General features: G+C 40.5%; 1 protein-coding gene across 1 annotated transcript in view; it reads right to left on the reverse strand.

Moving 5' to 3' along the window:
- EIF3H (eukaryotic translation initiation factor 3 subunit H) overlaps positions 1–27,272 on the reverse strand; it is a 142,571-nt gene that overhangs the window by 105,448 nt on the left and 9,851 nt on the right. Inside the window, exon 2 of the mRNA XM_008168297.4 lies at positions 8,227–8,383. Coding sequence (XP_008166519.1) covers positions 8,227–8,383 — 157 coding nt within the window. The remainder of the gene's footprint in view (positions 1–8,226; positions 8,384–27,272) is intronic.

Here is a 27,272-nt window from a genome sequence, read left to right on the forward strand (position 1 = left end):
TCTTGACGATCGGAACCTTCTTGCAGGTGCACAGAGAATATCTTCTTCATTTCAGTTTGTTTAGCTAGTTCAATTCAACGATTAGATCATTCAAGTTAAGAAACTGATTGAGAGTTGAAAAAGCAAGAAAGCTTTTTTTTTTTTTTTCCAAAACATGAACAACAATTAGGTGTGAGCATGGAATCTACTAGTTCTAAAATCTTGAGGCACTTGGTGACCAGAAACAGTCAGTTCAATTAACTGCAGGTATTTCCTTTATTTTATCTGATTTAAATGCAAACCATCTTTTGATAAATCAACTGTTTTTTCTTATGTATCCAGCACATTAAGGATAGTTTTAATTAAAACAAACATTTTAAAATGCTATTTTCGTGCATTTTAATCGCATTCCAATTTCCAAATAGTTTGAAAGAAAATTAAAGTTTTAAAAGAAAATACATTATATATTCTAACAAAAAATGTTAAACTTAAGAATCTGAATAAATTTATTTAAGCAAATATAAGCTTAACATACATCTATATATTGTATCCTCTTAGCAAAACATGTCAAGTTTAGTGTGCCACAGCTGTAGTTAGTTGCAAATTAATACGGTGTATGGGTTACTAAACAATGAGAGTCAACCTTTCTTTAAGAAAATAAAGAAAACAAATGCAAAACAAGATTAAAATAGATTATTTAAATCAAGGTTTCCTGCTTGCTGATTTAAATCTATCCATCCTGGTGTCGTATAATACCAAAGAACAGGGTTCTCAACCTTTTTCTTTCTGAGCCCTCTCCTCCCCCCATAAAAACTCCACGGCCCACTTGTGCCACAACAACTGCTTTTCTGCATATAAAAGCCAGGGCCGGTGTTAAGTGGTGGCAAGCAAGGCAGTTGCCTGGGGCCCCAAGCCACAGGGTCCCCGCAAAGCTAAGTTGCTCAGGCTTTGGCTTCAGTCCTAGGTGGCGGGCTCAGGGCCCTGCCCTTCAGTCCCATGCGGTGGGACTTTGACATTCTGCCCTGGGCCCCAGCGAGTACAACACTGGCCCTGCTTGGGAGACCCCCAGAAACCTGCTCACAGTCCCCCTGGGGGCCCCATGCCCCTGGTTGAGAACGACTGCCAAAGAGCATATGAACTAAATTCACTGTAACTGTACTTGACGGCCAACAATATGGCTCCAGAACTTTCAAAAAGTCCTCTTCCAAGCAACTACAGTCTGGAGTTCTCAACATTACATCCCATTCAGTGGATTTTCCTTCATCTAATTCACATGCAATCAACTAAGCCTCACCTTTAACTTTCTAGAACACACAGCTTGTTAGATATTCCTCTCCAAAGAAGTTGTGTGATGGAGCAAGTCCACAAGCTCCTGAGTGGGTGATTTCAGGCAAAGTCCCCACATTTTTTTAATCTTTTAGAGAACTTTTTCCCCCAAACAAAAGCCATATTTTCTGTTCTAAACTTACAATCTCCTGCTTTTTCCAATACATAGCCACTAAAGAGCTCTACCCTCTTTGGATATGGTGAATACCTCACATCAGGACTCTCAGACATTTGTTATCACGGTGAGGATGTTTACTTCCTTGAACTTCACAAGTCTGAGCAAACTAAATCCGTAGAGAACCATTTCAGAATTACAGTAGCATCTGGCCAAACCAGACAGTCTCTACGCAAAAGAATTAATGGACACAAATCTGACATCAGGAATCAAAATACTCAAAAACCAGTGGGAGAACACTTTAACCTGTCTGGTCATTCAGTGACAGATCTGCGGGTGGCTATATTACAACAGAAAAACTTCAAAAACAGACTCCAACGAGAGACTGCTGAGCTAGAATTGATATGCAAACTAGACACAATCAACTCCGGTTTGAATAAGGACTGGGAATGGCTGAGCCATTACAAACATTGATTCTATCTCCCCTTGTAAGTATGCTCACACTTCTTATCAAACTGTCTGTACTGGGCTATCTTGATTATCACTTCAAAAGTTTTTTTTCTCTTAATTAATTGGCCTCTCAGAGTTGGTAAGACAACTCCCACCTGTTTATGCTCTCTGTATGTGTGTATATATATATATCCTCAATATATGTTCCATTCTATATGCATCCGAAGAAGTGGGCTGTAGTCCACGAAAGCTTATGCTCTAATAAATTTGTTAGTCTCTAAGGTGCCACAAGTACTCCTGTTCTTCTTTTTAGTAGCATCTACTAGAAAGTAACACTAATTTTCTAATTAACACTTCAACCTCCCTGGCCACACAATAGCAGATGTAAAGGTAGCCATCTTACAGCAAAAAAACTTCAGGACCAGACTCCAAAGAGAAACTGCTGAGCTCCAGTTCATTTGTAAATTTGACACCATCAGATCAGGATTAAACAAAGACTGTGAATGGCTATCCAACTACAGAAGCAGTTTCTCCTCCCTTGGTGTTCACACCTCAACTGCTAGCAGAGCACCTCACCCTCCCTTATTGAACTAACCTTGTTATCTCCATACTGATTTATACCTGCCTCTGGAAATTTCCATTACTTGCATCTGAAGAAGTGAGGTTCTTACCCACGAAAGCTTATGCTTCCAATACCTCTGTTAGTCTTAAAGGTGCCACAGGACCATCTGTTGCTTTTTACAGATTCAGACTAACACGGCTACCCCTCTGATACTAATTTTCTTTTACATCTTTTAGGAAACAAAATATTCAAATATTTCCTTGCACTCTTAACACAACAAAGAGAAAGTATATTTGCAAAATGGCTATTAACTCAATTGAGACCCTAAATTAAGCTTTACAAAAAACTGGTTTAAAACACCCCATTTGAATAGAAATATTTTCAAGATTAAAAAAAATTTCAGTTAAACTTTAATCTTGAATGTTTTCTGCAGCATTATAAATGTGAACAGCACTGTTCTAGTACAACAGAACTAGAAAAGGGACTGATTATAAATTAAAGTAACACTAGCTGCTCCAGTTTTATTACTTTTTATATTTCATTCTGCTTAAGTAAACAGAAAAATGCACAAGGCAATTACATGTTTTATTAATTTTTTATTAATACAAGATGTTATTGGCAACCAAGGAAGCAAGTTTTATATAAAATGACCTCAACATCTTTCAACATTTCTGTATTTCAAACCTACCTATTCAGAAACTGACAAGAGTCTAACTTAGACTCCTGGCTCAAGACCGCTCTCAATCAATTCCTTGCCCATAGGATTTTGCACACAGAGAAGTATTCTTTGCATTATTTTAGAATGGGATCCCTAGGTCCTAACTCCACCAGTCTCCTATTTCAGCCTCAAATCTGTGCAATTTTAGATATCAGGGGAGTTCTGGCTCTTTAAAAGGTAGGCTTGCACCACTTTCTCCTGTAGATCAAGCAATGCTTCCTCTACTTGTATTTCACCTTCCTCTATGTAAACTTCATCCTCCAGATGTGATGATCCCATGTACCCAACATCGTAAGTTGCAATCGGTTTGGAAAAATGTTTGTTTTTTACATGGTACTCCATGACCAATGGCGAATGACATCAACTTCTGGAGCTTTTCCCTCTTTCACTGATGGTCCCAATAAACCTGAAAACTACAGTCAAAGAACTCCACCAGCTCATGGTCATAATAAGAACACAAGAATGGACATACTGGTCCATCTAGCCCAGTACCCTGTCTTCTGACAGTGGCCAATGCCAGGTGTTTCAGAGGAAATAAACAGAACAGGTAATCATCATATGCTTCATCCCCCGTTGCCCCTTCCCTGCTTCTGGCAAACAGAGGCTAGGGACATCATCCCTGCCCATCCTAGCTAATAGCCATTGATGGACCGGTCCTCCATGAACGTATCTAGGGCTTTTTTGAACCCTGTTATAGTCTTGGCCTTCACAACAACCTCTGGCAAAGAGTTCCACAGGTTGACTGTGAGTTGTGTGAAGAAATACTTCCTTTTATTTGTTTTAAACCACCTAATTTCATTTGGTGATCCCTGGTTCTTGCATTATGAGGAGTAAATACTTCCTTATTTACTTTCTCCACACCAGTCATGATTTTATAGATCTCTATCAGATCCCCCCTTTAGTCATCTCTTTTCCAAGCTGAAAAGCCCAAGTTTTATTAATCTCATTATATGAAAGCTATTCCACAACCCTAATCATTTTTGTTGCCTTTTTCTGAAACTTTTCCAATTCCAATATATCTTTTTTGAGATGAGGCAATCAGACCTGCATCCAGTATTCAAGATGTTGGCATAACATGGATTTATACAGAGGCAATCTGATATTTTCTGTCTTCTTTTCTGCCCTTTTCCTAAGGGTTCACAAAACTGTTAGCTTTTTTGACTGCCACTGCACATTGAGTGGATGTTTTCACAGAACTATCCACAATGACTCCAAGATCTCTTTCTTCATTGGTAATAGCTAATTTAGACCCCATCATTTTATATGTATAGTTGGGATTATGTTTTCCAGTGTGCATTACTCTGCATTTATCAACACTGAATTTCATCTGCCATTTTGTTGTCAGGTCACCCAAGTTTGTGAAACCCCTTTGTAACTCTTCACAGTCTGCTTTTGATTTAACTATCTTGAGTAGTTTTGTGTCATCTGAAAATTTTGCCATATCATTATTTACCCTTTTTTCCAGATCATTTATGAATACGCTGAATAGTACTGGTCCAAATACAGACCCCTGGAGGATACCACTATTTACCTCTCTCCATTCTGAAAACTGACCATTTATTCACGTCCTTTGTTTCCTATCTTTTAACCAGTTACTGATCCATCAGAGGACCTCCCCTCTTATCACATGACAGCTTACTTTGCTTAAGAGCCTTTGGTGAGGGACCTTGTCAAAGGCTTTGTCAGGGTTCCTTCCCCACTCTGAACTCTAGGGTACAGATGTGGGGACCCGCATAAAAGCCCCCTAAGCTTATTTACCAGCTTAGGTTAACTGTAAGCTGCCATCACCAAGGGTACAGCTATACTTACCTCCGGGTCCGGCGGTAAGCAATCAATCTTCTGGGATCGATTTATCACATCTTGTCTAGACGTGATAAATCGATCCCGGAAGTGCTCGCCGTCGACGCTGGTACTCCTGCTCGGCGAGAGGAGTACGCGGAGTCGGTGGGGGAGCCTGCCTGCCGTGTGTGGACCCGCAGTAAGTTCGAACTAAGACAGTTCGACTTCAGCTATGTGAATAATGTAGCTGAAGTTGCATATCTTAGTTTGAAATGGGGGGTTAGTGTGGACCAGCCCCAAGCGTGTACCAAATCTTAGGGAAGAGCCACTTGGAACTCTGCCTTTCCCCAAATATTTCCCAAGTCTCTAACCCGCCCTTTCCTAGGCAGATTTGAGACTAATTCCTCTCCCACCCCCAAGTCCTTACACCCCTTTTCCTGGATGAAAGGAAAGGCTTGAGAGTATACCCTCACCAATTAGTCCTGGTGAACGCAGATCCAAAACCCTTGGATCTTACAACAATGAAAAATCGATCAAGTTCTTAAAAGAAGAATTTTAATTAAAGCAAAGGTAAAAATCATCTCTGTAAAATCAGGATGGAAAATAACTTTACAGGGTAATCAGATTCAAAGAGCCCAGAGGAACCCCCTCTAGCCTTAGGTTCAAGGTTACAGCAAACAGAGGTAAACTCTCTAGCAAAGGAACATTTACAAGTTGAGAAAACAAAGATAAAACTAACACGCCTTGCCTGGCTGTTACTTACAAGTTTGAAATATGAGAGACTTGTGCAGAAAGATTTGGAGAACATGGATTGATGTCCGGTCCCTCTTAGTCTCAAGAGCAAACACCCCCCCCCAAAAAAGAGCACAAACAAATGCCTTCCCCCCACCAAGATTTGAAAGTATCTTGTCCCCTTATTGGTCCTGTGGGTCAGGTGTCAGCCAGGTTACCTGAACTTCTTAACCCTTTACAGGTAAAAGGATTTTGGTGTCTCTGGCCAGGAGGGATTTTATAGTATTGTACACAGGAAGGCTGTTGCCCTTCCCTTTATAGTTATGACAGGCTTTCTGAAAATCTAAGTAAACTATAGCCACTGGACCATCCTTGTTGACCCCCCTCTAAGAATTCTAATAGATTGGTGAAGCATGATTTCCCTTTACAAAAACCATGTTGACTCTTCCCCAACAAATTGTGTTCATGTGTGTGGCTGATAATTCTGTTCTTTACTACAGTTTCAACCAATTTGCCTGGTAGTGAAGTTAGGCTTACTGGTCTGCAATTGCCATGATCCCTCTGAAGCCTTTTTTAAAAATCGGCATCACATTAGCTACGGGTGTAATGCATGGAGTACTAGCAGAGGGCCCATGCCTGGTTATACTGTGAAGTGATCGAGGAGGAATCCTGTCTCTGTGAACAGCCAACTCAGACTTCTCTCCACAGACTACAGCTTTCATACCTTCCTACAGGTCTATGGGGAAATCGTCATCTGACTGGCAACCTAGTGCCTCAGCCTATCCATCAACCAGAGATCTTATCCCTCCATGTAACCAAAGGGCAAGGTGCTGATAGAGTCCTCCAACCCGTGTGCATCTGAGAGCCAACTCAGAAACTGCTCCATGCTGGCTCTGCAACTTTCACCCTTCCAGCACTGTCCCCATCCCAAAAGAAAGAAAGGGAAGGGTTGAAGACGCTCTGGGTGAGATGAAGAGAAAGAATGATATCCTTTTGTTTGCGAGAAGGAAGAAGTATTAAATGTCTTGTTTGGGGAAGGAAAGAAATGAAATGCTGGGGTCTGTTCTCCTTTCAGTTGGTCTCTTTTTTCCTGAATTTATGCAAATGTATGGAAGATATAGAAAATTAATGTAAGATTACATAAATTTTTAGTGTATTGTATTTTACATTGAGGCTGTTGGCAGGTATGCAAGTGAGACTTCTCTTCTGGGATACCTATGCCTGTACAGGAAAGGAGAGAAATCCTTTTGAGTGGCTGGAAACATGGGGAAGGAGAGGAGGAGGCAGTTTGGTGCTCTTGCTCCTGGTCACTCTCCTGTTCAGCATACCCCTATCAGAGGGGAAACAAATGGGCCGGACTTGTACCTTGGTTTTTTGGTGCCTTTTCACATTGGCAAGAGAAGGGTGCTCCGTGGGCAGCTGAAAAGGCACTTGCACTGGGATGGCTACTTCTATAGCAGTTTTTCTGAATTTTTTTGCAATAATATACCCTTTTTTTCGCTCATAGAGCTCTCATGCAATGGTGAATTATCTGAGTCCACGGCAGATGGAACAACTGACTTTATCAAGCTCAAAAAACAAAACAAAACAAAAAAAATCACACGGCCAGTTTCACTATCATATTTTACGGGTATAAACTACTTGGCAGGAGCACATCACTGAATTGTAAGCAGAGTAAATAAATACAGTCATTTTAAGATTGTTACAATTGCTTTCACAAATTGAGTTGTCAAAATTAGGTAGAACAAGCACCATTTCCACCACACTCACATTAAATGAATGTCTACTTTGAAGATATTGCTTTGTTAAACCTAATTCATATGTTAGGATGGCACAATCAGCTTAAAATTCATCACTGAAAGTGTTTCAATTAGTATAAGTAACAAGATACTATTATAAAGATTAAAAAACAAACTCGCTTTAGTTTTCTTTATCCATTTGACATTAATTTGTGTAGTCAGTGTAACTGTCTCCTGTAAATAGTAAGAAATTACTGATCAGCAGGGGAACATAGGTGAACACCTGAAGCTTTTTTTTTTTTTTAATTCATTTTAAATTGTCAAGATTTCAAATTGACAATGTCCCTTAACCTATAAACCCTTGCACTTCAGACTTCCAAAAAGTATTTAATAAGAGTTTCTCTATATTTATAGGCATAACTCCCCATGTGGATACTTATCCCAGAATTTTCCAGTATAAGTATAGCAGTCTAATTATACTTGGGTAGTTATGCCTGTGTATTACCCATGTAGATAGCCCCTAAGTCAGATATACAGGATGGGAGTTTTACGTCTAAGTTCTGGAAATGCATAATAAGTTCTTATTTCAGTCAAAAAAAAAAAAAAACACCTTCTAACAAGTGAGAGTGAAGTTTCCAGCCATAGTTGTCACTGTGTGTGTGTCTGTCTGTCTTTTATTTTGGTTAGGTGGGTGTTGTATGTGGAGGGTTTTTTTGGAGGGAGGAGGTTGTTTGTTTTTTAAATAAATCAGTATACTTTGGCTTTTTTTGTGTGACAAAGAGACTGTAAATCCAATACCCTAGTTTAGACAAACTGCATGTCTTACCTTCATCAAAGTCTGCATCATCTTCTGTGTGCTGAGGGAATGGAAAGCAGTTGGTGATTTCAAGCCTGTCATCCACCACAAGTCCCAGCAGCACTCCCTGGACCACCTCATTCCCCTGTCCTTCTTCTTGGTAATGCTTAATAATCTTTAACACAACCTAAAAATCAAGAACAAAAAGCAGAATATGAAAGCCTCTTCTGTATTGTCTTTAAATTCGTATAACAAATTGTTTAAGTTAGTTATCCGAAATGGTAGCTGAAGACCAAATGAACTACAGACTTAAAATGCCAGCAAAGTCCTACACAAGAAGCTATACAAAAAAGTTGCATTGTATCTTTACCTAAGTCATTTCACTGAATTTAATATAGGCCAGCAGACTGGATCTCATGGTAAATTAAAGGGGAAGTATTGAAGACCACTAAAGGGACATAGGAAAACAATTTTTTTTTTCAAAACAAAGATCAATTTGCTGCTCTCTTGTTGCAGTAACTATTAAAATACCCTCTTGCAGGGGCTATAATCACCCCTCTTCCTCCTCCTCCCCCCCCCCCCCCCCGAAGCAGTGCAGGAGATGGGAAGTGCAACTGACTATCAAAAAGCAGTGAAAATGATTATGCACAAACCATTCAGAAGCACAGTTTTAAAAAGGCAGAAAAATATTTCTCACATTTTCAGTGGTAGGGCTTTTAAGGATTACTTTTAACAGTATCAGATATAAAACTGAAATGGAAATATGACACACTTAAAAACATTTTGTCTTAAGACCAACAACAGAGAAGCCAAGTGGCATAAACAAGGGAGAAAATACACTTAAAAGCAGATATGAAAGTATGTAAACGACTTAGTAAAAAAGGATTGTCATTACAATTCTCACATCCCTCCCAACTCTGAATACTACAATAAAGTATCCCCATGTGATGAAGACTTGATATTGTAGATTATAATATTATGTTTTCAACTGCTGATTTGAGACTAGCTCAGAGACATAAACTATGGGGTCAATTCATGCTGCTGATTACACTTTAAAAAGACAAAGTAAGTGTAGAGTAACAATAGCTACTGGCACAGATGCGTACATGTACAGACAATGAGGATGATGCTAAGTCAAGCTCAAGTGGACTTTATTTCACTGAGGTCTAAGGTCTAATCCATCCAAGCAAAAGCAAGCTAGAAATGCTTGATGGCCCTGTTAACAAAGCACTATTGATCTTTGTGTCTGTAGGCAAACCAACTACCATAATGGATTTCTGCTCTACCATTGTGCGAGAACAGATTTTGCATAAATACTGCCCTTACAGATTCAATGAACATTCTACATGAACACAAGTCCACATTTACATGGCAGGAACATATATTTCATTGCACACTAAATAATGAAGCGAAAGGTTATGTTCGTGACAACCATTTTAAAATATCTGTAATGATTTACACTGCCTACAGCATGGTGGTAATGAAAAACATTCACAGCACAGGAAAACCGAATGCAAATACACAGTATATATTCCCTTCTTGAGGGGAAAAGGGGGAATCCTTAAAGTTTTATGGGAAGTTTTTTGTTCAGGGTAAGTGCGGAAATAAGGGCTGAAGTGAAAGAAGAAAAGGGGGAAACGCTTCTTCAAACAAATGTGCTGTAAATATTAAATAGGGTGAACCAAGCCACACAATGCAGCGTGGGAGACTGCATAGCTTACGGGATTAGTAACAGGATACAAAGCTTTTCATCTCCAGTGCTTCATTTCCATGTAGGTAGTCACTTTGGGCAAAGGTGCAGGTACATATTTAAATGCCAAAAATGAGGCTACTTTGAAAGCTTGAAAGAAAGAAAAAATTACCATATAATGAAGTGGAATTTAATATCTTTGCTGAAAGGTAACATCAAATGGTTTCAACTAACAAATGCCATTTGTTCTCTAGTCACAGCTATCAGGGTTTTAAACCAAATATGCTTTTTTGTTTTTCCATGAATTATCACTATTCCGTGAGAAATGCTCCACCTCCATTAATTGTAAGGATGCTGCAATACTTCAGGATAGGCTTGCTGGGACAGATCAAATTTCCAGTGGAGAGCTATCTATCTTGTGATAGAACCTGTAAATAATAGGACTGAATTGGGCATAAGTATAAGATGCTATTTACTGCATGATTAAACATATGCAGAGTATTTTAAGTGTCATATTTCCAACATTTCTCTATTTTTGCTTTTCAATTTTTTATGTTCTCTTGCGCTCTGTTGGCCTTCCCACTAACCTTTGATAGGATTTTTCACTACAATATTTCACTGCAGCTTTCTGATAAAGATGCCAACTGTTCACATTTTATCTTCTAGTAGCCTATATCACTCTATAAAAACACCATTACAGTAAACAGAGCACCTGCTATAACAATGCAATCCCTGAATCTTCTGATTGAAATACAGAAATACAGAAAGTTAGAGACTACCAGAACTCCAAATGGTAACCATGTATCCTAATGCATCCTGAACTCACACATTAATGTGCTATTCTAGTAAGAGACCTGCATGAGGCAATGCTCTAAGCTCAACTCCATTAGCACACTCCAGGCAGCAACATGTTTTTCTGCCTTAGCTACTGACTAAGACACAAGGTGCTTGAGGTAATACGTTTTATTGGACTCTCTTCTGTTGGAGAGAGAGACATGCTTTCAAAAGCTCTGTGTAAACTCAAAAACCTCTCTCTCCCCCCCCCCCCCAAATAGAAGTTGAGCCAATAAAAGATATCACCTCACCAACCCTGTCTCTAATATCCTGGGACCAAACTTGCTACAACATTGCATATTAGCTACTGATTGTCTGTTTTGAAATAAAGAGCATAAAATGTAACAAATAAAAAAATGTGCCCCATGAAAATGCAGACATCTCATTCTTGTTATGCTTTTGTTTTTATAAGACTCCAACAGTTTTAAGTAATGCCTAATGTATAATACTTGGTGAATAGTTGATGTTTAAAGAGGCACTGCAAGACATGCTGCTATCCAAACACTGCTACAAAACTGATAAGGAGACATCCTGACATCCAGTATTTTCAGGCCTTCCTCCCTCCCCCCCCCAAAAAAAAAACAAAAAACCTTTAAATGTAAAGGTATGCCCAAATTTATTTGATAATCATAGCAAGACTGAGGGTCAGCTTTGAACATTTAACTGGTTATTTCCTTTGTTTGCAAGCTATGTATTTGCAATTATGAGTGGCTTTCTTCAGTTCTCCTTAAACTCCTTCCCAAGTGACAAACTACAGTGAAAAAAGCCACTTTTGTATTAAAATAAGGAGGCAAAGGAGTTACACCAGTATAATTATCAGTTTAAATTCACACCTCAAGAGTATATTGATATGACTTTCCCATACAGACAAGTTTTCAGGTAATCAAGTCTCAGATAGGTGAAAAGCCAACTGCTATTATTAGAAATAAGTATGTATATCATTAACACCTATTAGTACTATGTATACTGTCATTTGTGACCTGGCAGAAAAGTATGCCAGTAACTATTAAGGCTCTATCCACATCAGATTAATAGTAAAGGTTTTAAACAAAAAGTTTAGACTTTAAATCTAATCTCTTTTTTAAAGACTGGTTAATGGTAGGGCAGGCACTGGAAACTTTGTAATGTACTCGAGGCCTAAGGAAATTTTCTGAAATTCTCTCTGTTGCTAACATCAGATTAGCTCCACCAGCATTAGAAATGGCAAGAGGCCTCTTAGACATGCTGCCAGTAGTTAGTTGCGTTTTGTGTGCGTGCCCACACACCTTGTTACATAGCCCTACTCAAAGCTAATTTAACTGATGTTTCATACACCAGCTGCTCATCTGCACAAGTGCTCCCAACATTGCTAATACTTAGCACTACACTTTACACATAGACCTAGGCCACCGGAGATGCTGCTTGTGGAATACTTTCTCAAGTTTTATAACATTTTAATATCCTAGTTTATTTCATGGCTGTCAAATAGCAAGAAGCTATAGATGTAATAAGCCTTCAGATGGCACCTAAGTGCAAGCTGCCAAGTTCTAGCCCATCAACAGCCTAGATGGCCATGAACCAGAGTATTGCATGACAGTTGGGAAGAAGCAGGAGGCAGATGCCATCTTGGGTGAAGTGCGGGGAGGGGGAGGTTTTGTGGAAGGAAGGAAGGACTGTCTTGCTCTGGGTGCAGGCGTCCAGGTAACAGGACTGTGACAGACACTGCTAGACTGGGGCTAGTGGTGAGCACACGTCTCCCAAGGGAAGGTGGAGGCCGAGTAGCTGAGACGCAACAATCCCACCAGGCTGCAGGTCCAGACTGAGCAGCCACTGGGCAGCTACCTCACCAGGCTAGAGCATCTCAGCTGTGTGCGCACCACTGGTGGGATTAGAGACCTCAGGTGGGGTTAAGATTTTTGGTACCTCCGCTAGTAGGGACAGGGATTGTGCCACTGTTGCACTGTAGTTGTTAAATTCCCTGAAGCTCCCTCATTCAACCTGTTGGTCTTTCCCCGTCCCCTTGCCTAATATTCTTTCATATAAATGAATAAGGTCCTCTGTGCATAATTGGATTTTGTGTCAGGAGTTCCTGGGCCCCCATAAGCAAAGGAGGCAAATGCCCAACCCAGAGAGGAACAGGTGCAGGCTCACTACCTGAGGATATCAAGCAGCACTTGTGTCCAGCTCAGAGGGGTTTGACCACATTTTAATATCCTATTTTAATGTGTTGCTCTCAAATATCAAGCAGGTAAACTAAACCTATCTAGGCTTGTGTGCTGAATTTTAGTAGTTAGAGCAGATCCTTCCTGTAAGAGGAGGCATAGCTGAGTGGTGGTTGCCACCTCAGCTGGATACAAGAACCAGGACTTCCTTGGCCAATGCAGGACTCTCTTTCTCACTTCTGTTTGTTTATTTTTTTATTTGCTTTTTTAAAAAAATTGTCCTGGAGAAGAATGAACAGAAAAAGAAAGTCATGCTTTTGGCCATGGGAGAAAGTGCATGATTATAGTGATGGCCTATTAATAAGGCTAAGATTTGGTCACAGATATTTTTAGTGAAGTCACAGGCAACACAGAAAAATTCACGGAAGCCATGACTTGTCCATGACGTTTACTAAAAATATCTGGGACAAAATAGGAATCTACGGATGCCCACACCACCTGAAGGTGGGCAGCTGCGCAGGGGCTGTGGGCTACCCCTGATGTCTGCAGCTCCAGGGGTCACCCACTGCCCAGGGGGCTGGGAGCTGTGGGCTACCCCCACCACCCACAGCTCCAGTGGCCTATGACGACTGGGAGCTCGGGGGGTTCTCTGCTATGGCCGGGAGCTCGGGGGTTCCCCACCGGCCAGGAGCTCTGTGGACAACCCCCGGGAGCCTGGTGCCCCCTGGGAGCTCGGGGGTTCCCCCGCTGCCCCCCGCGAGCTGTGTGGTATCCCGGTGGCCAGGAGCTATGGGGGCCACAAGGTGCAGCGGGGGTACCCCGCAGCTCCCGGCCCTGCGGACAGTGGGGTACCCTGCAGCTCCCTACCACTGAAGTCACGCAGGTCACTGGAGGTCACAGATTCCATGACTTCTGCGAACTTTGTGACTAAATCGTAGCCTTACCTATGAATCATGCCAATATTGATCAGCATGATAGTCTCATTGTTTCCTTGTACTCCCCATCTATATTCATCTATTGTCTCTTTGTCTTTGATTGTAAGCAATTAGGGGTAGGGACCGGTTTTTTGTTCTTCACTGGTACAGAACCAAGCACCAGGGGGTCTGGGTTTCTTGAAGAACTTAGGGTGGAAATTCCACTCCTGGGTCCATTCTTTTCCTGCTTAACCAGATGTCATGTTTATTTCCTCTTTATGGGTCGTGGTAGGGAGTACAGACTATTTTCTCCTCCCTCCTTTGATCAGGAACAGTCAAGATTAGAAGCACATAGCATGGTTCTGATACCTGCTACCTCTTTTAGTGATAAAAAACACTGCCAATGTGTTGTAATGCATCACCGGCACATCAGGACTGGAGTTACAGTTCTTAGGACATCTTTGACTGCTCTGAGCTTTGGCCAATTGATATTATGTGGGAGGGCTCTTCTTCCATTAACTTTGGATGTCAGCTTCCCTGAATGAGCATCCCTACTTTTGGAGCTGGCATAGGATTTCTCCTCTAACCCTCTCCAATTCTGACATACTCTGGCCCTCTGAGTATCCCTTTACAAGGGGGCAAAGAGAAGACACATGTGGAACCTCACTCAACAGTATGTTGGGGCAATAGACCATCATTCTGATCAGAGACAGAGCCCTGATAGATGTGACTGGAGAACAAATGGCCTCATGTCTTCAGGCCACCAGCTTCTGAATCCTGTCCTTTAAAAGAAATAAACTTCCCAGAAGCAGTATATATTGCATGGAATCATTTGTCTTCTGGTAGTGCTGACACATTCATGTTATTCCAGAATAGAACTTGGGTCCTGCAACAGCTGCTCTGGGGGCCTTTTCCAGGAAAGGTGCTAGGATGAGCAGGTCATTTTAGAATGGGTATGGATCTTGACTCCTTTTTCTAATCAACGAAAAACATATTAAACTAATACTTTGAAGACACCCTTACAGAGGCAGGTGGACCAAAGGTGCAGCATGAAGAACACCTGATGATACAAAAATTAAAAAATCCTTTTGGCAATTGCTTTTCTGGGTTTAATTCAGGGTCTCCATCCTGAACTATGGCTTCTGAAGGAATCTGTTCAAGAACTTCAAGTTGAGCACTCCTTTTTTGGGACACTTGGTACCAGGACAAGGTACTAAGTCTTGTTCTCTGGGAGATCCATTATCCAAATTTGAAGAAGATAATACACTGCAGTCTTTATACTCGGTGTTTCAATTGGTTGGAGGAATAATCTTGGTTTTGGTGTTGCATTTAATTTTAATGGCGTAGCCCTGGCTGCCTAAATTGGGAGGGGGGGTGTTTTTTTCAAATATAGTATTGATCTAATGCTTTGATAATTCCTGCCACTTGCTCCCCAATTGGCCCAACCTGGACTCTCTTTCTTGAAGGATGCAGTTTTCCTGTAGTATCTCCTCCATACCTCATGCCAGTTTGTATATGGAATCAGCCAGTTGGATCACTCTCTTGCAATTCACGGATGGATCAAAAGAGTGCCAAGACCTATAATAGCGTCTGTTTTGGACTACAAGGCTCTCAGATTTTTATTTTATTTTTATTTAAAGGAGGTTCCCATGGCAGTTCTGTCTACAGTCACTAAAGAACCTGCCCCCGAGATATTCAGTAGTAAACAGTCCTTATTTTCCCTGGGGATTGGCCTTCCATGGCATTAGGCAGAGCTGGTGTTGTGAGAGTTACATAACTCATTGCTTATACTGAGCATCTCAAGGTTTGTTTGTTTTTTTGGGGGGGGGGTTGTTTGTTCATTTGTTTTTTCTTTTTTTGGAGGGGGAGAGAAGGACAATCTGCCATGACTGATCAAGAGATGTTTTTCACCGAAGGCTCCCAGTCCAGAGGACTTCTGAATTTTAATGGCACAGTGGGCAAAAGGGAGTCCGACCACACACACATGGCTATAGCCAAGACATGGAAGCATTAGATGCATGAAAGGCTGCTAAGGTGGCTTTGCTTTTATTTTTTATTTATTATTTATTATTATTTATTTTAAATAAAGACTTGCAATTTCTTTAACCAAACATGAGGATTGTGTGAACTTTTGGGGAGTATAAATCAGAACATTTACTTCGGAATGGATTCAAGTCAACTTCTCTCCAATGTTTCTTTTCTCAGGGCCTTATCTGGAAGGATACACACAGTCTGCATAATACTCCTGAGGATGGTTTAAAAACATTATTAAAAAGCCTAAGTGAGGTGGTTGTTCTGTGGGCTCTGGCCCCAAGGCCAAAGAAATCTGGCCTTTCTCCCAGGAATATAAATATGAGGACCCCTCTGAACTTTGAGACCTTTTCTCTTCCTTTTAGAGCATTTATCCTTGCAAAGTTTATGTTATGGTCAAGTGGAAGAGGAAGACAAGAAGGAAGAGGATCCCTGTGCCTCTTGTTCCTTGTTTTACTGGGAAAACAGAGCCTTAAAAATGTCCCCTGTTGAAGAGTGATTTCTGTGGTCAAAATCTTGAGTGTCCTTCCCATAAATCTTTTACCTTTCCTTCTCAATTTCAAAGTTTCGTAGGGGGGAGTGATCAACCTCTCAGGTCTCAAAGTGTACCCTGTTTTATGGAGTTTTTCCTCCTTATCTGTAGGCCAGAGCTAGAGTGGCCTCCATCCTGAGACAACAGGATAGCACTGAAAAGGGAACTGCATCTGCTGCTGTATATAGAAATAAGTGGAACCCTAGTAAAGCTCACTTTTGAGACAATCTCTAAGTGAGCTCCTTGAATTTTATAGATGCTCCCTACTTGAGGGAGGGACAGAGGAAGCCTTCATATGGTGAATCCATGTTGTCTCACAGTGACCGTGGTGCCTGAGAATGCTTACTCAGGGCAAACTGCAAGGAATAGGACAGACAATCCCCAAAACTGGTGATTTATTCTATATTTAGATTCACCAAGCCAACAACAAAACAGTTACCGCACTGGTTACCAAGAAGCCAAAATACAGTTCCCTTTAAGCAATCCAGCCCTTGGGCTCCCACTCAGAAAGCCAAGTTTAATACAGTGAGTAGTTACTAAAAAAACCTTATTCATATAAAGTACTACCAATCCCAAGAGATCAGACACATCGCCTACCAGGCCAACGAATATTTCAGATCTCACCCATATATACGCTTACAGGCAATCCTTATTAACTAAATCTAAGATTTAGGTTTGGTCACTCTAAGCCTGCAGTAACTGAAAGGTCTGGTATCTGTCTCCAAGGTCCTGCAAACAAGAGTCAGACCCATTGTAACGGATCTGTGGACTTATCCTGTGAAGAATCCAATCTGTGTGCAACTTCAAACATCTGCAGAGCCTACTGATAAGGATACTTATATGATGCAGAATACCTGTCCACTATGAGATGAAATAACTGATTTCATATAGACATATCTAGATGTCAACATATATCCACAACTCTCCCAAGCACACAGCTTCCTACTTGTCCTATTATCAAAACAGATTAAAAATTGCAGCCATTCAAGTTACAAATCTTGAGCAACAGTAAATCTTGAAAGTTATTTTTACATTGTGAGTAATAAATATTATTTAGCACATTGAAACTCAATTTCATATTTTAGTTTTAGAATCTATTCTAGAGCTGGCAAATGATTAAAAAAATAATCTCAATTAATCATGAGATTAAAAACAGTCATGATCACAGTTTTAATTACACTATTAAACAATAACAGAATACCAATTTAAATTTATTATATTTTTGGATTTTTTTCTACATTTTCAAATATATTGATTTCAGTTACAACACGGAAAATACAGTGCTCATTTTATATTATTTTTTATTACAAATATTTGCACAAGTACTATAGTGCAATCTCTATTGTGAAAGTGCAATTTACAAATGTAGAATTTATTTTTAACATAACTGCACTCAAAAACCTAACAATGTAAAACTTTAGAGCCTACAAGTCAAAGCATGAAGGGGCATATGAAAGTTTAGCATACCTGGCACCTAAATACCTTGCAACGCTAGCTATGACAGTGCCATGAGAACGCTTGTTCTCACTTTCAGATGACATTGTAAATAAGAAGTGGGCAGCATTATCTCCTGTAAATATACACAAACTTTTTTATCTTAGTGATCGGCTGAACAAGAAGTAGGACTGAGTGGACTTGTATGAGGAACTGAAAAATACTATTTCTTTTATCTTTTTTACAGTGCAAATATTTGTAATAAAAATTATTAAGTGAGCACTGTCTACTTTGTATTAAAAAAAATATATATATATATATATATATATATATATATATATGGAGATATACCTATCTCATAGAACTGGAAGGGACCCTGAAAAGTCATTGAGTCCAAACCCCTGCCTTCACTAGCAGAACCAAGTATAGATTTTGCCCCAGATCCCTAAGTAGCCCCCTCAAGGATTGAACTCACAACCCTGGGTTTAGCAGGCCAATGCTCAAACCACTGAGCTATCCCTCCCCCCGTGTTGTAACTGAAATCAACCAATGTAGAAAAACATCCAAAAATATTTATAATAAATTTAAATTGGTATTCTATTAACAGTGCAATAAAAATTGTGACTTTTTTAATCGTTAATTTTTTTTGCATTAATTGCATGATTAACTGTGTTTAATTGACAGCCCTAATCTATTCCTTTTAAAAATGACCTCCAGAGAAAAAAGTTGTCATTTTAACTGTTTTGATATATAAAAGGGGCCTGATTTTTTTTTTAAATGGTACTTGGGATTTGGTTTGGGTTTTATCTTTCAAATAGCAAAACCATATTGTCTTCCATGTTTTTGTTAGAGGAACACTGACTTGGATTGGGAGCCCTGAGTTATTGGTTGAAGGAGCCACAGATGCTAATCTTTCATAGAGTGTGCTTTTCCTCATCTCAGTCCAGAGTTTGAGTTAGTGCCTTCCAAGTATCATGAAACATGTTTAAGTCATCTACTTATTTATTTTCATTTATTTTTTTTCTGTAAGTGAACAGCTCAGTGATGCAGAGGAAAGGAACTGAATGTGAATTGCTGTGCATTGGATAACGATAAGGTCATCAAATGATGGAGAGAAGTGAAGGGTATTGAAATCAAACATAAAAACCAAATTAAGTAAGACATATGCTAATCACCACCACGACTGCTTTGTTTGGACGTTGCATCTCTTTTAATCTTCATCTATCCTTTTAGATAGAGAGTCTATCTGAAGAGTGAGCTCTCTCTTCTGTGTAGAAAGAAGGTACTGTAGTACATTTTGGGTGCCACCTCAGTACAAACAATAATACACCATCATTATGTTTGTATATTTTAAATTATCCGTTGTGCCACTCGCTATATATCAATATATTTCTTTGCAATAGAAAGTATCATAGTATAAATTTCACAGAACATGGCTTCACATTCATTACCATGGAAACCATCAAGACCACAGGCACTGCAGAATGACTGCCTTGTAGGTATGTTTCTATAATACAGCCCCAGGATTCCACTTGTTTCAGCAGCAGGGTATTAGATATCATTACCATACTGTCAGGAAGCAATGATGGGGTTGTAACAAGTGTAAGGCCCTACAGTCGTCCTAGTTACAATGGAGACAGAGCATTACTGACAGAGCATTACCAAGTATTTTTCGGTAGATTATTTTTGCTACTTTCACAAATAGGTTAGAAAATCTGAATCTTTTGAAAACGTTTAATATTTTTAAATAAGTATTTTTATGACATGTTTTTAGAACAAAAGTCAATACATTACCATTGTTTTGGGAGCGAGAGCTGATGAACATGCTCGCCTACTGCACAACGTATCTGCATTTTAGGGAGATTAGACACAAGCTATAGTTTCAACTTAATATTTTCCAGTTGGTACAAAAGAGTCTTATGCTTTTAGCTGTCAGCTGTATGCTGAAATGTGTTCTGCTATATTAGTGAACTACCAGCGTTCAAATATTTGCAGTACTTACTGAGCTAGTAGTGCCATCTGTGAATAAAAGGATTATTTTTCAGGCTTCAGCTTCTAGCAGTTCCATATGAAAAGGTTTAGAAGTGACAGCCAAAAGCAGCAGCAATAAACTTTATAATTCAACCACCCATTTTTCACATGGATTGTGCTAAATTTTTACCCTCATAATGAAGTAGAGGAAAGCCTGCAGAGGCAGTTATCCACTACTTGGCCTTAAGAAATTAACAGAATGCGACAGAGCTAAATGAAACAAAATAAACTTGTTTTGTTTATTTACAGCACTATAAAATGCTCTCAAATTTAGAAGCACCTAACACTATTTCAGGATCCTAGCCTCAACATTGGGATTGAAAAAAAAAAAAATCATATGTGCTGAAGTAAAATACTGCATTTAAGCATATGAATTATGGAATCCCTCCTTTTACATGCATTCAGTATATATTCCAAAACAGTCATTAAAGTGACACACTGGCACAATGACTGTCATTTTCAATCATTTATTATTTTATTTGTGAAACGGAAGGTTTCCACATGTCCAGGGCACTTGTCTTCACTGAAAATTATGTGAACAAGTTTTGTTTTAACAGGTTTAGAGATACAGAAAAATCTTCCCTAACGGGAGAACATAAAAACATAAGAACAGCCGTACTGGGTCAGACCAAAGGTCCAACTAGCCCAGTATCCTGTCTACCGACAGTGGCCAATGCCAGGTGCCCCAGAGGGAGTGAACCTAACAGGTAATGATCAAGTGATCTCTCTTCTGCCATCCATCTCCACCCTCTGACAAACAGAGGCTAGGGACACCATTCCTTACCCATCCTGGCTAATAGCCGTTAATGGACTTAACCTCCATGAATTTATCCAGTTCTCTTTTAAACGCTGTTATAGTCCTAGCCTTCACAACCTCCTCAGGCAAGGAGTTCCACAAGAGTCTTGTGTGCACCTGTGGAAGGGCGACAAGACTGGGACCTGGGTTCTGTTCCCAGCTCTACCACTGACCTGCTGTGCAACCATGGAAAAAGAATGTTATTTCATTTCCCTTTTCCTCAGTTTCCCCATCTTTAAAATGGGACTAATGATACTTGCCTCCTTTGTAAAGCACTTTGATATGTACAAAGTGAAGTGCTGTATAAGAGCTAGGCACTATTTATTATCTCTATAGCAGTACTGGATGATTAAGAGCATTCTAGTTTTATTACCACTGATAAGGCGCAATATGGACGGATAAGGTCATATGATTTTCTGAGGATATCATTTTTGGGGCATAGTTATGGTAGCCTGAGTACATTAAACCACGAATTGATAAATATTTGAGTCTTCTGAAAGTGTAATCTCAATTCTGAATTTCCTACCTTTTAATGGTTATTTTTTGGTAACTACAACATTTCTATAAGGATTTTTATCTTTAAATTACTAATATGCACTCAAAACCTTAATCTATCTTAACTAATTATTGCTGAGAATTTGCTTAGTTGTTTTTAAACACTCACAGCATGAGATGGAGGAGCAAGAGGGTTTGGGAGAAGGGCATTCACTCTTCCTTCTGAGATCATGAGGGCCAGCTGGCTAATGCCTATTAAAGAAATGGAGGTGTACACCAGCACACACAAGAGAGGTTCCATAATGCTGAATGCACCAACACCTTTGCAAAACTTAGGAGGCTCTAGGAGGCCTCCAAAGCAACACCATCACATTTCAACCCAGGTGAGGAGTCCAGTAAACCATAATTTCTTTCAGCCTCACATCTACCCTACCAATTTTGATACCAATATTCCTTTGTGGATTTTAAAAGGGGGGCAAAATCTGGCTTAGAATGGAAAATTAGTTACCATCTTAATTACTGAGTGGCTGCTTCTGCACAAGAGAGATATGAAAGAATGTGAAATCCTTGGTAGTATCATGCTCATACCACAATGCTAATACTCATCAGGCTGTAGTCAGAGCATTTCAATATGCTTAATCAATATCTCTAATATTTCAATTTAAATAGCATTTGTATTTCACTACACATCAAGGCACAATGATGTGTACGGTTAAACACAAAGGCAATTTAAAGGAGTATTTTTAACTATGGGCATATTGTTGCAGGCAATGGGCTTACCTAAACACAAAAGGAAACATCTAGCAGTTACTAAGCATATCTAAAAAAATAATTTCCCAAATATATCTTAAAACTTGCCTAAATTATTGATTCTACAACAGTAAGCTGAGCTGCCCATTTTACTAATTCAGAATTCAATAAATTTATTATTATTTGCTAAATACTGGAAGTACTCATAGAATTGCTAAGCATTAGTGAAAAACAAAAAGTATACACATCTATAATCTTAACACTACATGAAATAAAATGTGGCAGAGTTATGTTGACAATCACATCTTTGTCTAGAGGGCAATTTTGGGGTGGGGGGGGGGGAGTAGAGAAGAGAAACATTTAAACTGGATCCAAAATATTATTTGTGGCAGAGCAAGATTGGGAGTTACTTTAGAAGAAAGCTTTGGACCTAAGCAACAACAAAAAATTGAAAATAAGCTGCCTTTAAAACAGTTTGAAAAAATATTATTATTATTTGTTCCAAGTATAAGTGTTCTTGCCAAATTTAATTAACAGAAAACATTTTTCTTGGGCATATAAAACTGCATTTGTTTTGTACTACAGACCTAAATACATCAGACTTTTCAGGACCCAGGTTAGGTACTACACTATTTTGCCAGTTGTCTGCTATATTTTGTCTCTCTTTTCCCTGCATTGTGCCACTCTGCTCACAAACATTGTAGACACTCAATTTTGTAACAATGCCAGGAGAACGCCAAATGTGCATCCTTAATGTTCTAGTGTGGAAGGGAATACGCATTAGATGTCCGCATTTCCAGTCTTTACTGATGCAAACTCCCTCTGCTGTTCTAGTCAAATTACTCAAGCTCTCTGCCTGTTTCCCCATCTATAAAATGACAGGTTTCAGAGTAGCATAAAATGGAGATCATGCTCACAGTAGTGATGAGAGATTAATTTAAAATACTTTGAAGATTAAAAGTATTATATAACTGCAAAACAATGATTTAAAAAAAAAAGTGAAAATGCACATTCTTCATCTTGGTAGCAAAGTAACAGCCAGCAAATAAGCACCAAGATCAGACCATAATCAGCCTGTTCAGCAGCTATGCACACATAATTACAATGCAGGAGACCAGTCTGACATACACATCACAAGTGCAGAAAGGAATGAAGCCCAACTGTTGACCACAGCAGCACACAGAAGGGGAGTGTGCCAACTTTCTTTCCAAACAGGAAAAGCTATTGTCAAATGATATTTCGCCTTTGAGCCTTGAAGTGTAACACTGTTCATTGCCCTTAGGCAAAACACTAATTCCTTTTGTCAGGGCATTAGTTTCATAGTGCCAAATGATACCAGATGTTTTTCTTTTATTGAACTCCTCAATGTTGTACACTTATCAATGATATAACCTTTCGGTATATATTCCCTCACTGCACTCCTACAGCTTGTTTACAAGCTCCAACTTTGTTCTAATAGCAACTCTTAGCATTTACACCAGGGGTGGCCAAGCTGAGCCTGAGAAGGAGCCAGAATTTACAAATGTACATTGCCAAAGAGCCACAGTAAGATGTCAGCAGCCCCCCAACAGCTCCCCCACCCTGCTCCCAGCACCTCCCACCTACCCCGGCAGCCCCGCCCACCGATCAGCGCCTCCCCATCCCTCCCCGCACCTCCCAATCAGGTGTTTTGTGGCATGCAGGAGGCTCTGAGGGGAGGGGGGAGGAGCGAGGGCACTGCAGGCTTAGAGGAGGGGACAGGAAGGGGTGGAATGGGGCTGGGCTTGTGGCAGAGCCAGGGGTTGAGCAGTGAGCACCCCCCAGCACATTGGAAAGTTGGGGCCTGTAGCGCCAGCTCCGGAGTTGATGCCTATACAAGGAGCCGCATATTAAGTTCTGAAAAGTGTGGTTGGCCACCCCTGGTTTATACTGTTTTTCCAACTACAAGACACTTTTTAAAGCTTTCATCCTCAGAACCAGGATGTAGATATTTCCCCCATTTTACAGATACAAAAATGGAAGCAGGGAGGCTGACTTTTATGCAGTCAGAGTCAACCAATATCAAAGCTTTTTTTAGACCCTACATAAATTCAAAAACCCATGTGGGGGTGGGCACACAAGTGCATCCATGCCCCAGTACTGTATACCAACCATGCCTGATGTTAGAAAATTAAGATAATACATTATACAAGTTGAAAAGTAAAGCATATGAAATTCTGCAATTCCCAAGGACCAATTTTGGCAACAAGAGTAGGATTCCATAGCGGATTCTAATAGTGCACAAGAAACAATCTGCAGCCTCATATCTGCAGAATTCCAAGACTATGAAATCATGTCACTCACCAACTATGCAACTGAATCTTTTACAGCATACCTGAATATGTACAAATATGGAATAAATTTCATTAAAAACTGGGTCTCCTTCAAAGTGAATACCCTGTTTGTGTTCACCTTATTTTAAGTGACAAATGCCTTTGAGTGGTGAAGTAGCAGCTGATTTGGCCTTGGCAGCAACCTCTATCTCAGAAGCAGGAGACTGACTCAGAGGTACTGTTTATGTCCTCATGTCAAAGACCTTAGCTATTGGAGAGGCTAGAAAGTAGTGATGGTAACACAAGTTCCACAGAAACACTTAGGACTTGTCTACACAGGAGATATTTACCAGTTACCCAATACAGTTAAACTGATATAATTCCCTGTGCGGATACTCTTGAGTGTGTCTTTTTTTAGGTTTAGCTTAAACCTCCTTCAAAGCAACAACAGTTAAACTGAAAAAAGCCACTTTTATACCAGTATAAGTGTGTCCACTTGGGGAGTTATACTGGTGTAACTACATCTATTTAGGGCTTGGCTACACTTGCAAGTTAGAGCGCATTAAAGCAGCCCTAACTCTCGATGTGTCCATACTGGCAAGGCACGTAGAGCGCCTGGACTCTGTAGCTGGAGTGCTCCTGGTAATCCACCTCCATGAGAAGCATAAAGCTTGCTGCGCCCCGGCTGAAACACCCGGGCGTCAGTGTGGACAAGGTGTTGCATTACTGCACTGTGATTGGCACTCCGGAAGCGTCCCATTACCCCCTGACGTCAAGTGGCCACTCTTCTCATTGTTTTGAAATCAGCTGCAGGCATGTGAATATCCCCTTTCAAAGCTCTGTTTCTGACAGCCGGCATGCTTATCTGCTCCAGGACAAAGCAAACCATTATGTGGAATGCTGCTCTTGTGAGTATGGGGGGAGGGCGGGGGTCTGCTGCTGTCTGAACTTACAAGACAGCATGCTGACACACTCAGGCCCCCAAAACACACTGTCTCTCCCCCCACATACACACAACACACTCCCTGTCACACTCCACCCTCCCCCATTTGAAAAGCACGTTGCAGCCACTTGCACACTGGGATAGCTACCACAATGCACTGCTCTTTGTGGCGTTGCAAGAGCTGCTAATGTGACCACGCCAGTGCGCTTGCAGTTGACAGTGTAAACACACAGCAGCGTTTTCCCTGCTGTGGTCTCCGAAGGCTCGTTTAACTCTCAGAGCTCTACATCTGCAAGTGTAGCCAAGCCCTTAAATTCACATCTTCTAGACCAGATCTACACTAAAAAGTTAAGTTGATCCAGCTGTGTCACTCAGGGGTGTGAAGTGTATACACACACACACGCGCACCGAACAGAACAGTTAAGCCAACCTAACACTCAGGCCTTGGCTACACTTGGGACTTCCCAGCACTGCCGCGGCAGCACTGTGAAGCACGAGTGTAATCGCGCCGCCAGCGCTACGAGCGCTGTATGTACTCCACCTCTCTGAGGGGAATAGCTTGCAGCGCTGCGAGCGAGCGAGCGTGCAGCCCTGCGGGCTCTGATTACACTGGCGCTTTACAGCGCTCGGGGGGGGGGGGGAGGCATTTTCACACCCCTGAGCGCAGCAAGTTGCAGCGCTGTACAGCGCCATTGTAGCCAAGGCCTCAGTGTGGACAGCACTAGCATTTGAAGTGTAGTCATAGCTTTAGCTTATACTGGTATAACTTTCCTATTTAGACAAGCCCTTAGAATAGTAGAAACAGAATTTCTTTCCCCCACTATAGGCTTTTTGTGCTACTGAGGCTAGTTCATTAGAGGACCTGCTAATGGACCATGAACTTGAAGAATCCCAGATAAACAGCCATCTCATATTGTCTCATTCAAGGACTGCAGAAAAAAAAAAAAAATTGACCCCATTGGTGTGTCCAAAAGTGGGTTTGCACAAGTAAGACTTCCTGCTCCTTTTCATTGGCTTTTGTTTTCTGAACTATTCTTACAGTCAAGGAGCAGGACTGTGCCACCGTGACTGAATGTGCAAGACAAAAAGAGAAGCAGGGACCCAGGAGAGCAGTACTATTGGTCCTGTGCACCATAGTCTTTAGCACACTCTGATTGGTGCTACTACCTGTCATTTATACAACTCAAAGATACAATGCATGAGTACAGACAGGTGTATTATATACTGCAGAACACTATGAAATGCTAAAAAATACTCAGCTAGCATCACACTAAAATAGCACTGTGAATCAACATACTCAGCTTCAAAAACATTTCTTTCTTCAAAGGAAATAGTTATAACATGTTAACACCTAACGCTAACCCCTTTCAGTGAAGAAAAAACAGAAATTTTTCCAGTATGTTGACTTTGTGCATTTGACAGAACTCTATAAAGCCTGTTTCATTGCTGTATTGATGGTACACACGCTTTGCTGGACTAGGGAAGATGATGCTTACTAGTAACAATGAAAGATGAAGAGGGAGGAGGCAAAAGTATGTATGAAGAGAAAGGGAAGAGATGGAAGAGAGACAGGTCCAAGTATGTTTGATATCACTGTTCTTGGGGCTATCCTTCTAAACAACAAAGGACCCTATCGTAGCACACACAGGTACTTGACACATCACAAGCCAAGAGACTCCAGAACACAGCAGAAAAAGAGAAGAGAGGTGGAACAACAATCCTGTTCCCCTCAGATGCAGAAAACATTCCATTACAGAAACAAAAACATTTTAATGCACACACATCTGAGAGGCAAAGAACAACAACAACCTAGGACATCTAGTAGCTTACAGACTTCCAGATGAAAACCCTGTCAACTCCTGGAGGGATTCACAGAGCTGCTGCCCACCATGCTACTAGAATCCTCCAGATTCCTTGTACTCTGTGACATCAGCCTTCACATTGAAATGGTCTATGATACAGTCGTTCTTGATCTCATGGCATACATGTAAACCTTAGGATGCTCCCAAGCACCCTCTGGAACTACACATGCAGCTGCTTCAGCCCAGGAATGGGTATTGGAGCGCGTACCAGCATACCACTCTCCTGGTCTGATCAGCACCTCGTAAGTCCTGTCTTACACAAGCCCAGTACATCTACACTGGGGGTTTGCAAACAAAAAACACTTAGTATAGATAAGGCCTACAATAACATC

Source organism: Chrysemys picta, chromosome 2, assembly GCF_011386835.1.
Source record: "Chrysemys picta bellii isolate R12L10 chromosome 2, ASM1138683v2, whole genome shotgun sequence".
Lineage (NCBI taxonomy): Eukaryota > Metazoa > Chordata > Testudines > Emydidae > Chrysemys > Chrysemys picta.